General features: G+C 51.4%; 10 protein-coding genes across 10 annotated transcripts; 6 read left to right on the top strand and 4 right to left on the bottom strand.

Moving 5' to 3' along the window:
- Positions 1–723: 723 nt before the first annotated feature.
- N7510_010750 (nuclear transport factor 2 family protein) lies at positions 724–1,110 on the bottom strand (the record flags this gene model as incomplete). The annotated part of the gene is made up of 1 exon (XM_056982675.1): positions 724–1,110. The coding sequence occupies one exon, from the start codon at positions 1,108–1,110 to the stop codon at positions 724–726; it is 387 nt and encodes a 128-aa protein (XP_056828169.1).
- Positions 1,111–1,625: 515 nt separating this feature from the next.
- N7510_010749 (uncharacterized protein) lies at positions 1,626–2,409 on the top strand (the record flags this gene model as incomplete). The annotated part of the gene is made up of 3 exons (XM_056982674.1): positions 1,626–1,691; positions 1,877–2,055; positions 2,079–2,409. The coding sequence occupies 3 exons, from the start codon at positions 1,626–1,628 to the stop codon at positions 2,407–2,409; spliced, it is 576 nt and encodes a 191-aa protein (XP_056828168.1).
- Positions 2,410–2,835: 426 nt separating this feature from the next.
- Positions 2,836–4,496, top strand: N7510_010748 (MFS transporter; the record flags this gene model as incomplete). Its single annotated transcript, XM_056982673.1, has 5 exons — positions 2,836–3,053; positions 3,103–3,486; positions 3,546–3,917; positions 3,956–4,296; positions 4,351–4,496. The coding sequence occupies 5 exons, from the start codon at positions 2,836–2,838 to the stop codon at positions 4,494–4,496; spliced, it is 1,461 nt and encodes a 486-aa protein (XP_056828167.1).
- An 813-nt stretch (positions 4,497–5,309) lies between these two features.
- Positions 5,310–6,454, bottom strand: N7510_010747 (NAD(P)-dependent alcohol dehydrogenase; the record flags this gene model as incomplete). The annotated part of the gene is made up of 3 exons (XM_056982672.1): positions 5,310–5,520; positions 5,589–5,669; positions 5,724–6,454. The coding sequence occupies 3 exons, from the start codon at positions 6,452–6,454 to the stop codon at positions 5,310–5,312; spliced, it is 1,023 nt and encodes a 340-aa protein (XP_056828166.1).
- Positions 6,455–6,939: 485 nt separating this feature from the next.
- N7510_010746 (fungal specific transcription factor domain-containing protein) lies at positions 6,940–7,728 on the top strand (the record flags this gene model as incomplete). The annotated part of the gene is made up of 2 exons (XM_056982671.1): positions 6,940–6,957; positions 7,060–7,728. 2 exons carry the CDS (start codon positions 6,940–6,942, stop codon positions 7,726–7,728), a joined length of 687 nt encoding a protein of 228 aa, XP_056828165.1.
- Positions 7,729–8,997: 1,269 nt separating this feature from the next.
- On the top strand, positions 8,998–9,974 carry N7510_010745 (SDR family NAD(P)-dependent oxidoreductase; the record flags this gene model as incomplete). The annotated part of the gene is made up of 2 exons (XM_056982670.1): positions 8,998–9,363; positions 9,417–9,974. The coding sequence occupies 2 exons, from the start codon at positions 8,998–9,000 to the stop codon at positions 9,972–9,974; spliced, it is 924 nt and encodes a 307-aa protein (XP_056828164.1).
- Positions 9,975–11,136: 1,162 nt separating this feature from the next.
- Positions 11,137–12,775, top strand: N7510_010744 (putative MFS transporter; the record flags this gene model as incomplete). The annotated part of the gene is made up of 3 exons (XM_056982669.1): positions 11,137–11,344; positions 11,398–11,460; positions 11,511–12,775. The coding sequence occupies 3 exons, from the start codon at positions 11,137–11,139 to the stop codon at positions 12,773–12,775; spliced, it is 1,536 nt and encodes a 511-aa protein (XP_056828163.1).
- Positions 12,776–13,369: 594 nt separating this feature from the next.
- On the top strand, positions 13,370–13,948 carry N7510_010743 (cupin domain-containing protein; the record flags this gene model as incomplete). Its single annotated transcript, XM_056982668.1, has 1 exon — positions 13,370–13,948. One exon carries the CDS (start codon positions 13,370–13,372, stop codon positions 13,946–13,948), a length of 579 nt encoding a protein of 192 aa, XP_056828162.1.
- A 64-nt stretch (positions 13,949–14,012) lies between these two features.
- N7510_010742 (Polyketide synthase enoylreductase) lies at positions 14,013–14,381 on the bottom strand (the record flags this gene model as incomplete). The annotated part of the gene is made up of 1 exon (XM_056982667.1): positions 14,013–14,381. One exon carries the CDS (start codon positions 14,379–14,381, stop codon positions 14,013–14,015), a length of 369 nt encoding a protein of 122 aa, XP_056828161.1.
- Positions 14,382–14,427: 46 nt separating this feature from the next.
- Positions 14,428–15,173, bottom strand: N7510_010741 (zinc-dependent alcohol dehydrogenase family protein; the record flags this gene model as incomplete). Its single annotated transcript, XM_056982666.1, has 2 exons — positions 14,428–14,975; positions 15,035–15,173. The coding sequence occupies 2 exons, from the start codon at positions 15,171–15,173 to the stop codon at positions 14,428–14,430; spliced, it is 687 nt and encodes a 228-aa protein (XP_056828160.1).
- Between the last annotated feature and the right edge of the window lie 222 nt (positions 15,174–15,395).

Raw genomic sequence — 15,395 nt, 5'->3', positions numbered from 1 at the left:
ACCCGACCAGTCTGCGCAATGGCCGAGCAACGGACTCGCAATCACAGTGACCATGGCGCTCTGGGCCAGCAGGACGAGTCGGAGGCGCCAAGTGAGCGAAATAGCACAAAGGGGAGGATCGGAACCAGGAACCCGTAAAGAGAACAAACAATCTATTGGGGGCGTTGGTAGACACCTTGGCTGCTAACGAACCCTCTTCACCTACCGACCATTAAGGTCATGGCTACTGCCACGACGATGAAGAGGGCGGATGATCGTCATAGAGCATCCCCACGGGGTTTTCCGACCGTCCACAGTGTTATGATGGTTGGTGTCAGTACGCGTGTTGGAGTCTCAAGGTGCTCAAGGTGCACCACACCATCGGAGTGGTTGAAAGTATAAAAAAAAGAAATACGATAAGTCTGCCTTGCGCCTAGGGCTTGATAGAAAATTGCAGCGGGACGAGATGGCGCCATTCGCCCATACCCTAAGCCTTGACTTGATCTCTCCATTCGCGGCCCTTTGCCCAGCCGATTCCTTTACGATAGACACCAACCCTATGCATGTATGTACCCGCGATTGCCGATCGCATCTGCACTGATGATCCATCAGATCTTGAAAGACATAAACTCGTTGATTCATGGTCGTTCGGTCATTATTATATCCATGGAGCCACCCGAATAAACATTCCGTCCCCAGACAGATCCGTGAAACCCGCCTTCCCTTTCCTGGAACCCATAACCCTTAGAGTAGCGTTTCCTGGTGGCAGGCGACGCGCCACTCGCCATCCGATCCCTGGCTCCATGTGGTGGACGCCGTCGCCTGGTACTGGTTCTTGCCTCGCACGGCGCGGACCTTGTAGGTGACCACGCCGGCCATAAGGTCGATGATGATGGTGCGGACTTCGTCCAATTGGTACCCGTCGAATCGATGGAAGGGCGGCTTCAACGCGTTTCCGAAGCTTGACTCGTCCTCCAGCGTGATGATTGGCATTTGCGGGAACATCATGTTGGCCTCGTCATTGCACAGTTTCTTGACGGCGGGTGCTGGGTCGGCCGAGGTTAACGCGGTCCATAGCGCCTGTTCTTTGTTGAGGAGGTCTTCGCGGATTCGGTCGTGCATAGACGGCATGGTGGGCGGGAGGGATGATTCTTTTTACGAGCCAGACGGAGAGAGTGTTGACTGCGGGTTGTATTTATGGACGCGCAAAATGGATCGCAGAAGAAATAGATTAAAATGACGTCAGGAGTGACGTTGGAGAACAGCCTATACGTACAAAGATTTAATTTATTCCCGTGTTATATAGCCAGTCGGGAATACAAGGTACGTCATGCCGTGGGGCCTCGTGGCTGGAGCCTCCCGCGTCATAACATAACGGTCTCTAACCCTAAATCCGGATGGCGGCCCTGGCAGAACCATGGGACGTGGCGCCCGAGATCCGTGGCTGAAGAAAGGGGCGATGATTATCTATCATTGAAACGAACCGGAACGAACTAACTAATTCGATCAATAATCATCAGATAGGTAGATAAAGAATTGTTCATCATGGCTTCTTATCAGCAGAGACTGATCCCGCGTCGAGCCCTCACCCTCACCACGGCATGTATTATTTCCTTCTACGGCTGTTGCCTGGCACTCCTTTGCCGATGACGACGCATGGGATTTCCCCGGTCGCTCCCAAGATCACCCCGAAAGCGTTTGTCGTCTCCATGGTATGTTCGTCTGTGTGCCATGCAGGGATCCGGATGGCTCATACTCTTTCGAAACAGTTTGAAGCAGAAGCCGAGGTGTGATGGAACATATCCGAGTTTGATGTGCTTGCCCACAACATCTCCCTGCCGGGCCTCTCGCCTCTGTTTCTCGATGTGCACTGCACGGAGACTATACCATCTGCCAGCTGGTCACGGGCGAATCCGAAATCAATGCAGCCACCACGATTACGTCGGTCGTGCTCTCGTACCTCTTCGATCTCACGCAGACATATTTCTTCATCGCCAGTATTGCCGGAGTCAACCCGGAGCGCGCTACCACGGGTGCGGTGATGTTTGTGTGCTATGCGGTGCAGGCTGCCTTGCAGTATGGGATCGATATTCCGAGAGCTGCCGCCAGACCATCCCACGGGTTATATCCCCCCTGGGCATGGAGTTCCCCGTTCCATATCCTTCCAACTTCTACGGCACCGATGTCTTTGAGATCAGTGCCGATCTGCGCACCATGGTCGCTCGTCTCGCTCGCCTGGTCATTCTCTCCAACTCGGCCGCTGCCGAAGAGTATCGTGCGCATTATGCCACTGAAGACGACCAACAAAAAGCAGCGACGCTAGCACCAGGGGTGGTGGAGTGTGATGTGGCCACCTCCAATGTGTATTCCATTCCCAGAAGCTTCTCTCGGAAGATCGCAGTCCAGGCCAGCAGCAATCCTCCTTTTTAGCGTGACTTCGCAACAAAAAAGGCCCTTAAAGAATTGGCACTAATTAAGATTTACAGGTATAAAGAGGGCTGGTTGCCTCTTCTTATATTCATTATCCTTTTATGCAAGACTGAGAAGGGCCTCGGTTCAAAGTCGGCCGAGCTCACTTACGACTCATCAATTGATGTTGATTCATCAGGCAGTCTGAGGAATGGGGAAACATGTTGAATAATCAAATATTCTTCCCGCACCCCGAGGGGCAATCATAAGCCCCCATCTTATTTTTTGTTGAGTAATCCTGGTTGCTGCACAGGTGAAATTTCACACATCAAAGCACGCTATCTTTATATTGTCTATTTTTCAAATGTTTATAAAATCTCTAAAAGCCCACCCGTACCGTGTCCTCTGGTCTAGGACATAGGCCCAGTACAGGATACTTTGACCATCATGACACATAAAAATAGCGACCAAGGGGTCATACCAAGCGAATTGGAAGACTATTTTTCTCCCCAGCTGAAACTCGAGGCTGGGCTCAATAATTCGACAGAGACACCCCAGGCCACCAATACATGGAAATGGGATGATGATCCAAGCAACCCATACAACTGGTCGACAAAATCGAAGATTCTGCAAGTGAACATGATTGCATGGGCAGCTTTTACAACGTCAGTTAACCAGAAAGAAGAAGGAACAGTTTAGATAACACAAAAACAGATCTGTCGGAGTTTCCATATTGTCGCCAGCCCATTCCGAGTTTATGAAAGAATTCGGGGTGAGTAGCACGGTCGCTATCCTACCATTGTCCCTCTATGTCTTCGCCCTCGGCCTTGGTCCTGTGGTAGGCGGACCGCTGTCTGAAACCGTTGGGAGATATCCTGTCTATCTAGGCACGATGATTCTTGGGACGCTGTTCACACTCGGCGCCGGGCTTAGCCCGACATTTGCCGGTATTTGTGTGCTCCGTTTTCTGGCTGGGTTTTGCTATGCTCCGTCTCTAGCTATTGCAGCAGGAACCATCAACGAGACCTTCAAACCGGTGAAGCGTGCTCTTCCGTCGGCTGTCTTCATCTTGACGCCATTTCTGGGACCTGGCCTAGGGTGAGCTGTCTTTAAACTAGATCGACTATCAAGAATTCGGTCGTTGACAAGATAAACAGGCCAGTTATTGGAAGTTTCGTTGTTAACAGAAAGGGCTGGCGCTGGACCCAGTGGACAATGATCTTCTTCGCCATTTTTACCCTATTCACAATCGCGATGGCCAAGGAAACCTTCCACCCCGTGATCAGGCGCCGCCGTGCCAAAGAACTCGGGCAAAATATCCCTCCATCACCACCCCTCTCCGCGAAGATCCGTCTTTTCGCCACAATCGCTCTGCTGCGTCCTATTTTGATGCTTTTTACCGAACCAATTGTCGGCTTGATATGTCTCTATGTCGCCTGTGAATTTGCAACACTCTTCTCTTTCTTCGCTGCGATTCCGTTAACCTTCGAAGGAGTCTACCACTTCGGCATTGAAGACACCGGCCTCGTGTTCCTAGCAATTGTCATTGGCTGCTTGCTCGGGACAGTAACGGTCTTACTATGCAATATTATGATCTATATCCCCCAGGTCCCAAAGCATCCTGGCCAACAAGTCCCCCCGAATATCGCCTCTACCCGGCGCTTATTGGTAGTATCGGACTGCCCACTGGGCTGTTTTGGTTTGCATGGACTGTGAGGGCGGATGTTTCTTGGGTTAGTCCTACGGCTGCGGTCATGGTGTTTGCATGGGGCAATTTGTGTGTTTTCGTCAGTACCACTCAGTACCTTGTCGATGCTTATCATGGTCTTACTGTCGCAAGTGCCATGAGTGCGAACAGTTTGGCCAGGTACGGACTTGCTTCCGCCTTCCCTCTTTTCACCATTCAAAGTATGTCTCTTCCCTTTTCGTTCGCTCGAAACCATCTTTAATGGATTTTTTTAGTGTATACTGAACTTGGTGCTGGATGGGCTTCCAGTCTGCTTGGGTTTATTGCTATCTCCCTGTTGCCGATTCCTTGGGTTTTTCTCACGTATGGAAAGAAACTCAGGGCTATGAGTCGGTTTGAAACCACCGAGGACCAGGGATGATATGTATGGTTTCAGACCAGTATGTTCTATTTGCTGAAGGCTAGCCTGTGTATGCTGCCGAGTTCCATCTCGTCTCCGAACATTATTTGGTTTGTGCTTCTAATACAATGGTTATATCAGTGGCTTAAGTGCGGTGTAAATGTTGGAATGAGTCTTAGATACTCCAAGATGACCGTTTTGAATGCTCGGTTGTCGGAGGTAAACTAACAGAGAGGAGAACCGTTGAGACCACGCTCTGAAAAAGCCGAAAGCAGGGAATTGTTGGATTCAATAAGTGCGGGTAAATCACTCTTTACCCGAGAATTATATTCAAGAAATGTTTTCGGTCGTTGGGATTAGTGGAGACCTTTAACCAAAGATACATATTTTGCGATCACCTGCGCACTGCTGGCACATCGTTAATAACGGAAGAGACACGAGACAGACCGCAATAACCATGTTGCTATTCTTTTTGGCGGTGGTCAGAGCTATACTGCACAGTTGGATATATAACATAAAGACCAAGCACTACTGTCAACACAGCTGACGACTCAAATTAGTTAAATTCCTCGCCGCTGCCTGCCATTCTGCTCACCTCTTCTCAAACGGCGATTTACGAGAACTTCTAAAGAAACGGGCTGCTATCATGTCTTCGTTGGGGGAGATGGACGCATTCTAACTAATGACAGCCCATGACACGTTAAGAATAAAGGGAGCGCAAACATTAATTCTTAGGAATTCATATTTAGATTGTTCTCAAGTGGCAAGAGATAGCTAGATTAAGTGGACATACGATTTGGTAGTTCACTGCCTTCAGACCCCCTATTTCAACCATTAGACTTCCAAAACGGCTCGGTATCTAATCCTGTTTGCCCTCAAGTCTTCAAACACATTCTGAATCGAGCTGGCATCTTCAAGCTTGGAGACCTTGACCAGCGGTTTCACGTTGTGCCTAGCGGAAAATTGGAGCATTTCCTCATGAATGAGTCGGGACCCAACTAAGCTGGAATGAATGTGGTATCCTTGGAAAAACATGGCCAAAGGGCTGGTAAAGCTCGTCGTTAGCTACACAATTGCGGGTGCCTAACTTCGAGCGACGCGAAATGTGCTTACTTTAAAGTCATCGGTCCGTGTGTTGGGGCATTCAAGGGCACGATAGTCCCATTCCTAGCCAGGAATTCTTTGACCAGGACTCTGCAATCAAATCTGTTGAGCTTCATAAAGTTTAAAAAATGAGAGTGTACTCACCTTTCCCAGTCGGGATAATGACTGCCAGAAATAATGAGAATATCCAGAGGTGCAATTGTTGTTTCGAACATGTCGGAGACGAGATGGAACTCGGCAGCACCCCAGTCACGAGCTTCCTTCTCTTTGCTCGCAGACGTGCTATAAACAACAACTTCGCTGCCCATCTTTGCAGCATATTGGATTGCGAGATGACCCAACCCACCAATGCCAAAGATTCCCACTCTCATCTCTGGTTTGATGGTTGCCCGGAGCGCCGTATAGACGGTAGCTCCCGCACACTGGAGAGGCGCAGCATGCTCACTCGAGATGTTATCCGGAATTTTATGCAAGAATGTCTCTTTGCCAATGTAATACTGCCCAAAAGTGCCGTTATCAAAATCTCCCTCGCCCATGATGACACGGTCGTAGCAGTATATATCATTTCCGGAAAGACAGTACTTGCAGTGGCCACAGGCGTCGCGATGAAAGCCACCACCTGCTCGGTCACCGACTCCGAATTCGGTGACGAGAGAGCCAACGGCCTCCACAACCCCTACACCTTCGTGCCCGAGAGCGATAGGTGCGCCAAGCATCAAGTATACGGCGTCACTAGAGCACACACCAGAGTGGGTAATGCGGACGAGAACGTCGTGTGGCCCGAGTGCCGGGATCTTTGCATTGTAAGCGACAACTGCACCGTCCTTAGCACGATAGCCAGTGTAATCTCTCCCTGTAAAGCCCGGTTCGGTCATTTTGGGTTGCGGTATGTTGGAATCTTGGGCTTGGTCCTCTCTAGTAGACGGTGCATGATGAACGTTCTGTGCAGGTTGCTGATGTATTTATATTTCGATGTATCCGCGGCCTGGGTAGGTTTACTAATCCGGCCACCTCAGTCGATTAGTATCGCGTTCGTAGTCTGGCAGCCTGCTACGCGCGAATTCGTACGGATTGGTACGGATTAGTACGGGTTTCTACGGATTAGTACGGCCAGTCGGACAAGACGGCCCGCTCACCGGGCGCTATACTGACTTAACGATTTTACGATTACAAACCCGTTCCGGCGGCCGCTCGAAACCGCTCTTGAGCTCCTGGTCACACCGTTTAACCATTCACCTGCCCACGCCTGGCTAATTACGTTATTGAGCGATATGGACTTTGATCATTCTTCTGGCTACTCGCCAAGGGCTTGCAGGCGTTGCAAGCACTTGAAACGGAAATGCGACAAGGCACTTCCAAAATGCCACTCGTGCGCCAGGTACGAAGATGACCTCAATATGAATCTCCTACGTTATCTATATTAGGTAGCTCAACGTATACTAGGAGCCACTTCAAATGCACTTACCAATATAACCACGAGGCCTCCACGCGCTCGGATGGTCATTCATTCTCTGTCCCCCCAGTCGCGACCTCTGACGTCGCAATTAGGCCATTATCGTCAAAACGCCATAGCACACCTTCGAAGCTCCCGCCCTTCTATTTCCTTGATTTTGAGCTGTACCGCCGTACTGTTACTGAGATTCCCAGCGCTGTTACTGGCATCCGACCAGAGCTCCAGGCTTTCACAGAGGATATCCGAGAGCAAGCACAGGTGTACTTTCGCTCCATTCATCCGTGGATACCATTTCTTTCCAAGAAGTTGTTTAACGAGCGTCTTTTAAATCCTTTGGCTCCACCTGATGCAGGAATTACCCTGCTGTTTGCCTGCATAAAGCTCGTCTGTAGTCTTCCTGATGGCGAAGACATGTGCACCGACGCATACACTATTATCAAAAGCTCGATCTTGGAGGCAGAGATGGCAGGTATCCTGTCATTTCGCATCCTTCAGGCTTGGATTTTGCTATGTGTATATGAGTTTGGTCATGCAATCTATCCCGGAGCTTATTTTTCAATCAGCACTTGTGCAAAATATGCCACCGCGCTTGGGATTGACGGGAACGAGACAAATGCCCAGCGCCGGACATTTCATTGGATTGATGTGGAGGAAAGAACCAGAGCACGATGGGTTATTCTGATTTTGGATCGGTAAGTCCCGTTGTTTTTCGGGGCTCGTTTCAACACATATCTTTATCATAAAAATTCTCCGAGTTGCTTACCAGACTTCGCAGCTTCTCGAACCTTGATGGGCCTATCCCTTCATTGTCTATTGGAGATCCAACTAGCGACACAAAGCTGCCTATTGATGATGTCTCTTGGGACCGAAGTGTACTTTCATCCATCTGTGATTTAACTATTTTTTTCTTTATGTCTGACGACAGATACAATAGATCCCCAAGCATGACCGTGTTCCGACCATTTCGACACCACCAACCCCGCAAATGGGCCGATTTGGGCTCATGGCTATGGCTGGGAACCTCCTAGGCCGAGTAATTCGTCACATCGGCAATAACAAGGATAACAAGGATACTCAGTTCCCAATAGGGGAAGAAGCTGCAATTCTTGATCGTGCACTAGCCGCACTTACAGTTGTAACACGGGAGGAGGGGCTTGCGAGAGGTATTGGAGTTTGTACACCGACAGTCTTCTGTCACAGGTAAGTGTCGTTCTGTATGTGCTCAATATATCGATCCGCCGTGATATATAACATATTACAGTGCTCGTATCCTGCTTGCACTCGATAGGCAACGCCATCAGAGGGCAAGTGAAACGCTTGATGACACGCAGGAAAACGAGATCATACGTTGTGGGATCGCGTCGGATATGTTACAGCTTTGCCGGTTGGCATCATCCGGACTTTTTGAAGAAGTAATCTGTCCGTTCCCTCTTAATGCCGCTTACCACACCGCCATCGCGTACCTGGAAATGAACACCAAGCAACAGAGTGAGGAGTATGTTCAAGCAATTTCACAAATCAAGTCCCTATTCACCTTGTGCAGACAACGTTGGAATCTCGGTGGTAAGTCATATTGAGCTTGTTATCAACAATTACCAAAAGATTGTGGCTGAATACAAGGACCCTTTAGGAGTTTATTTAGAATTGATTGAAGCTAGAGAAGCCATGCTTTCGAGTGGATTGTCATAAGAGCCTCATATCTCTTTTTACTGCGCAGACGTCCGAGACGGCGTGGCTGAGATGGACGCATGTTGTTATCGTTGTTGTTTTGTTTATGGCCACATAGACCTGTCCTGACATAGATAGAAGGCCAATAAAAGATACGATACCGGGCTGACCGGATTAACTCCGATATTCCCGGGATTCTATGAGCCGTGCGAGGATTTATCATGATGCGGGGGGACCACTGCATCATCTGCATCATCTGCATCATCATTCCGTCCTCCACTTCCTCCAGCATCCACTATGGGCGAATCCGTGATTCAAAACCAGAAGACCGCCCTCATCACCGGTGCTGCGTCCGGCGTCGGCTTTGCGATCGCGAAGCTCTGCCGGAGCAAAGGCATGCACCTGGCTCTTCTGGACATCGACCGTGAGAATCTAGCCAAGGCAAAGACGGCCCTGGTGGATATCAACCCACACTTACAGACCGAATCCTACGTGGTGGATGTTTCCGATCGGTCCGCCTGGGACGCAGCCATCAAGCAAGCTGTGGGGCTCTTCCCGGAGATTGACCTGGTGGTATTGAATGCCGGGAAATCCTACAAAGCTGCTGGCCAGCCCGAGGGAGGGCGACTGAAGACGTGGCTGGATCCTGGATACTGGAGCAAGGTAAGAGAGAGAGGCGCCCGATGACCATCGTGCCAACGCTCTAATTCCCACAGACGCTGGACACGAATCTTTTCGGTCCTTTGAATGGGCTGGAGGCTATCCTGCCCCATCTCCTCACGGCCAAAGCCCAAACTCCCAAGTCAATCGTGATCACTGGATCGAAGCAGGGCATCACCAACCCGCCCGGCGCGAGCAATCCGGCGTATAACGCTTCCAAGGCGGCTGTGAAGAGCATGACCGAGCATCTCGCCCACGATCTTCGGTCTGACCCCTCCACCGCCCATATCTCCGTTCACCTTCTCATTCCCGGATGGACGTGGACCGGTCTGATGGGCAACGTGGGCCCCACAAAGGAAGAAGACGTTCAAAAGCCTGCCGGAGCATGGTATCCGAGCCAGGTGGCCGAAGAGCTACTAAAGGGATTGGAACAAGGATCGTTCTACATCATCTGTCCGGATGGTGAGGCTGACCGTGCGTTGGATCAGGCACGCATGAAATGGGGTGGTGACGACGCGTTGGAAGGACGGCCGGCGCTGTCTCGGTGGGAAGCGAACTGGAAGAATCGTGCTGAGGAGGCTATCCAAGCGGATGCTCGGGGTAGAAGAGGTTGATCTGTCACGAACTACATCGCAGGTGGCCGAAGCTACTGAATGTCGCACGCCCTCCCAGCGTCAGCTTTCGCAATAATCTTCGCCTGTCAAGAAGGTCCGATCGCGTCTGCAGAGTAATGCCGAATAGCGTTCAAGAAAGAATTGAAGAGAACCACGTGGTGCAACTAGTGTCGATCCTCCCTGTAAGAGTGCTGCAAATAGGAGTTCTGATGTCCAGCAACGCTTTTCGTGTGGGAATTACAGGGAAAGGAAGAAACGTGAGGGACTGGTGCAATCTTGGCATCTTGGCTGGAGCGGGACGATGTAGCACTTGGCGGGGCCCGAGCACCGTTTAGTGAACTATGAGGCAGGATGACTCAAGATGACGGTCACTATCGCGAGTGACAGGCAAACTAAAGGTGTCCGGAGGCACAGGTATATAGATCGGATTTAGGACCTGCCACTATCGTAGTATTTGCACGGCGCCCGCCTGCCTGATAAGAATGATGTCTCGATTATTTCGAGCAGACAGATATCTGCTCGAAAATTGTCCGCGGTAAGTGAAGAGTGCTGCCTCCTGGACCCTTATTGTGCCCGTCTGTCCCTGATGAGACCTATCACTCGCCGAAATGACCTTGCTGGATTGCTTAAGACCAGCGGGAGAAGATTCGATTTGGTTCTGACCGTGACTGGGATTCTTGATCATCTCTAACGGCATACGACGTAGACTGCGCTGACCTGCCCTGCATTAGGTACCTGGCCTAGCGACGGAGTGAAATAATCGCGGGACTGTTGAGATAGTTATAGTAGAGCAATAATAATCAATGGCAACCCCCCGAATAACAGGCCTCGGCGAGAGTCCGTTTCCCCAGTCTCCACCGATAAGATAGGCATGCCCACGCAACGATTGAAGAAACGACGATCCCTGCCAACTGTATCCTCTTCGCGGGATGGTCGTATGCGGAGAAGAGCGTGGGGGATGGATGGGTGGGTGACATGGCTGCCCCCGGGGAAATGCAGCATTCTTCTTCTTGGACAAGGAATGCTATTACCTCCTGCAAGCTGATCATTCGTGCATCTCAGCTTCTCCATTCCCTCTTCAGCCTCGCCTTGCACAACGACGTTGGTGGCACCAAACACACGATCCTTCTAGACCCTGTTGATCTTGCGCTGGCTTTGCAGGATGGCCTCGAGTCCCCCGCGTTCATCGTCGCCCGGCGATACAACCAAGGCGGCAGCCGTCGGGACCGTCGACGAGCCCAACAAGCTCCAAGGCTATGGATCAGCTCCTGACCTCGTGGACGAGGTCACCCGTGTGGTTGACCATAAGGCCGAGCGACGACTTTGCCGGCGGTTCGATATTCGGCTCCTCCCTGTCCTCGCAATCATGTGTGAGTTGGCCTTTTTCTGCGACACCAGTGCACCGGTAATTGACCAAGTATAGATCTGTTTAATGCCCTCGACAAGGGCAATCTGGGCAATGCAGAGACTGCTGGCATGACCGATGGTAGGTGGCTGCCCATACGTACCAACCGACGGCAATGAGACTGATTCCAGGCGCAGACCTCAATTTCAAGCCCGACCAGTACAACCTACTGCTGTCCATCTTCTTCGTTCCCTTCGTAATCTTCGCGCCGCCGTTCTCCATGCTGGGGAAGAAGTTCAGCTCGGCTCGCGTGCTGCCGGTCCTGATGTTCTCGTTCGGCTGCTTCACTCTGCTATCCTCAGCAACACACAACTTTGGGGGGATGTTCGCGCTGCGTTGGTTTCTAGGCATGTCGGAGGCGGCGTTTTTCCCTCTGGTCATTTACTACCTGACCACCTTCTACCGCCGAGGCGAGCTGGCTCGTCGACTGGCCGTCTTTTACGCTGCTTCGAACATCGCCAACGCTTTCTCGGGCCTCATCGCCTTTGGCGTCTTCCAGATCAAGGGATCCAGCTTGCCAAACTGGCGCTATCTCTTTATTATCGAGGGCGCAGCGACCGTTATTTTTGCCGTCTTCGCCTTTTTTTACCTCCCTCGCAGTGCGGCCGAGGCCAAATTCTTGTCGGAAGATGAAAAGGCACTGGCTTTTCATCGCATCCAGGTGGACTCGAGTGCCATTGTCAACGAAGAGTTTCGCTTCCGTGAAGCGCTTGGCATCTTCAAGCATCCAACCACGTATGTCTTTCTCTGCATCGAGATCTGTCTAGGAGTGCCACTGCAGGGTGTCGCGCTATTCATGCCCCAGATCATCGCACGATTAGGCTACGCTACGGTGAAGACCAATCTATACACCGTCGCCCCAAACGTGACGGGCGCAGTAATGCTGCTCGTGCTAGCTTTCTGCTCGGATTTCGCTCGACTGCGGTCACCGTTCATCGTTCTCGGATTTCTATTCACATTTGCCGGGTTCATGATCTATGCGTCCATCGACGATGTCCAGGCGGAGCTGCAGCTAGCCTACTTCGCCACCTTCATGATGACATGGGGCACGTCCGCGCCATCGGTGTTGCTGAGCACTTGGTATAACAACAACATTGCCCACGAGGGCCGCCGCGTGCTGTTGACCAGTATCGGCGTGCCGCTAGCCAACCTGATGGGTCTCGTGAGCAGTAATCTGTTCCGTGAGCAGGACGCACCTAAATACATGCCCGCTTTGATCACCGTGGCCGCTTTTGGCGCAACCGGGGCTTGTCTGGCAGGTCTGCTGTCATTGTACATGTGGCTGGATAACAAACGGCGGGACCGCCGTGACGGGGTTACGATTCGGGCACGGGATATTCCTACCGATCGCATGAGAGATGGGCCTTCGTCCCCGGAATTCCGATGGTTTCTGTAGGGCGATAACATGGTGTAAGTAGCGGAGTGTGTTGAGACCATATAAGCTTCCTGTGCGCATTTAGTCAAAATTCGGATTGAGCAAAATGGCCACAGGAGAAATCCCTCGGTCTACACCTGGTTCTGCACAAATGATGCCGTGTACCATTCGAGGAAAGATGTAATAATAAACATAAGATCAGGGATCCGTGAAGATGTCCAAGCTTGACCGGTCCACAATTAAGTGGGATGCCGTCCTACGCGGGATATGCTGACCGTGCAAATTACATGGTCTGCAGAAATCGGTAGAAATATAATAATAGGACACGGTGCCTGTCTGGGATTTGCTTGATAGGATGCAATGATAGCAATATGAACCACTCGCTGGAGCTCAATCATGTCCACCACCTGCCACTGCTGGTTCGGCCCTGCCGTTCCAGCGCAAGGAGTCTAATATTAGGCAGCACCAATTAAGAAATTGACCTCGCATAAACATGAGGGGCAGACAGAACAAGGTTCAAACATCCATCAATCATCATCTCCTTCCAATCGTTGCCCTACCAGACTGCCTAGGTCGTAGTGTATACCTTTCCTGTCACATAAACAATCCATCGCCATGACCGCCAATCCCGGCCAGATTTCGCCCCTTCGCAGTCTCACCCGCCACATCACCGGCCATGACGCCGAGGGGAATGCAGTGATTCACTCGTCTACCCCGGGCCAGTGGCAGACAGTGGAAGCTGGCTCCATGGCCTTTGATGTCATTTACACCACCAGCCAGTTCCCTGCCAATCTCAACGGCGATGCCGACATCCGTGCTCATGAGCAGGTCAGCCAGTCCGGCCAGCTAGGTCTGGTCAATCCGAATGGAACCGTGTGTCGCATCGTCGACTTTGGTCCCCACAACCGGTGTCTCATGCATCGCACGCAAAGCCTCGACTACGGGGTGGTGCTGGAAGGTGAAATCGAGATGCTGCTCGACGTGGGCGACCCGGTGCTCATGAAACGGGGAGACGTAGCCGTGCAGCGGGCGACGTTGCACGGCTGGCGCAACCCGAGTGAGACGGAGTGGGCGCGGATGTTGTTCGTCTTGCAGGACTGCCAGCCACTGACAATCAGTGGACAGGAGATGAAGGAGGATCTAGGCTTTGCTGCTGAAGAAGGCATCATCAATCCAAGTGGGAATGATCAGTAAGAGCCCGGAGGCGGTGATCCATGCTTTGATAATTATGTACAAGTGCCGTCTTGTGATTTGTGGCTCACTGCTTGACCTGAATAACAACTTTGCCAAAGTGGCTGCCGCTCTCTAAGAATTTGAATGCCTCTCGGGATTCCGCAAATGAAAAGACTCGGTTGACCACCGGGTGGATCTGGTGTGCCTCGTAGAATCGAATCATCTCCTCGAATCGATCTTTGGGCCCGTTGATGATCCCCTTTAGGGTGACCGTCCGGCGCAGCGCCAGCAAATTCACATTCAATCGATCGTCGCCGACATCCATCTTTCCGGAGACGTAGCCAATACAGTTGATCAGGCCACCAAAAGCAATGCAGTCAAAGCTCTTGCGCAGAGTCTGGGCTCCGCCAACCTCGAGGATGATATCAGCGCCGTGATGATCCGTCCACTGCATCACTTCGTCCTGCCAATTGGGGTTGGTCCGGTAATTAATCGTCAGATCAGCACCCAACTGTCTTGCCTGCTCCAATTTCGCCTCGCTGGAGGAGGTGATGATCACTAGATGGCCATCTCAGTTGGTGTGTTTTTTCTAGTTTCGACTGCACCTCACCTTTCGCCCCGGATGCCTTGGCAATCTGCAATCCGGCGATGGACACGCCTCCGGTGCCTTGGAACAAAACATACTCGCCCTTGCCACCACTCTGGCCCATGGGTCGCATTCCGTTGATGGACATCCATGCTGTGACTGACGCGATCGGCAACGTGCTCGCCTCCTGGTCGGACAAGTAGTCGGGAGCTTTGATCAGGGCATACTCGGGAAAAACCCGGTGAGTGGCCAGGACGCCATCCTGTGGCGACCCCAGGCTCCGGGACAGCTCTTTTTCGGTGATCTGCCCGGTGAGATGGTCCGGGAAGCAGGTGGAGAGGACACGATCGCCCACCGCCCATTTTGTCACGCCGGTACCAACGTGAGTGACCACACCACACATGTCCGAGCAAGGGACGAGGGTAGCATCCTGCTCAGAAGCTTTATGGTGCTTATACTCGCCTTGAGTAACTACGAACCAGTCAGATTCTAGGCTGTTTGAGGGTTGGATATGAACACACCTTCGACATCGCGATAATTCAGCGAGACCGCATGGATTTCCACTAGCACTTCACCCTGGCTCGGGGTGGGCATCGGTACTTCGGTCTGGCGCAGACTATCGAGACCCTGGAGGGGCGTGATCCATTGCTGTACGGACATGGTGGAGGATATAGTTACCGTGTCGGGATTGGTAGTGAGAGGAATTTGAGTGACGGATGAAAGAATGACTCAGCTAGCAGAACAAGACCACTGCCCACGGTATGAACTGTTAAATCCGTAGTTCTGTAGTGATACATGGATGCGTTCGTTCGTTCGTTTATTACTAATGAATTATTAATGATGAATTTCTATTCTTATAAATCATGATCAATTAACTAACTA

This window comes from Penicillium lagena (genome assembly GCF_028827675.1).
Source record: "Penicillium lagena strain IBT 129212 chromosome Unknown utg000008l_segment0_segment0, whole genome shotgun sequence".
In the NCBI taxonomy this organism is placed as follows: domain Eukaryota; kingdom Fungi; phylum Ascomycota; class Eurotiomycetes; order Eurotiales; family Aspergillaceae; genus Penicillium; species Penicillium lagena.
Note: the sequence above shows the minus strand (reverse complement) of the source record. Positions and strands in the feature narration are given on the sequence as shown.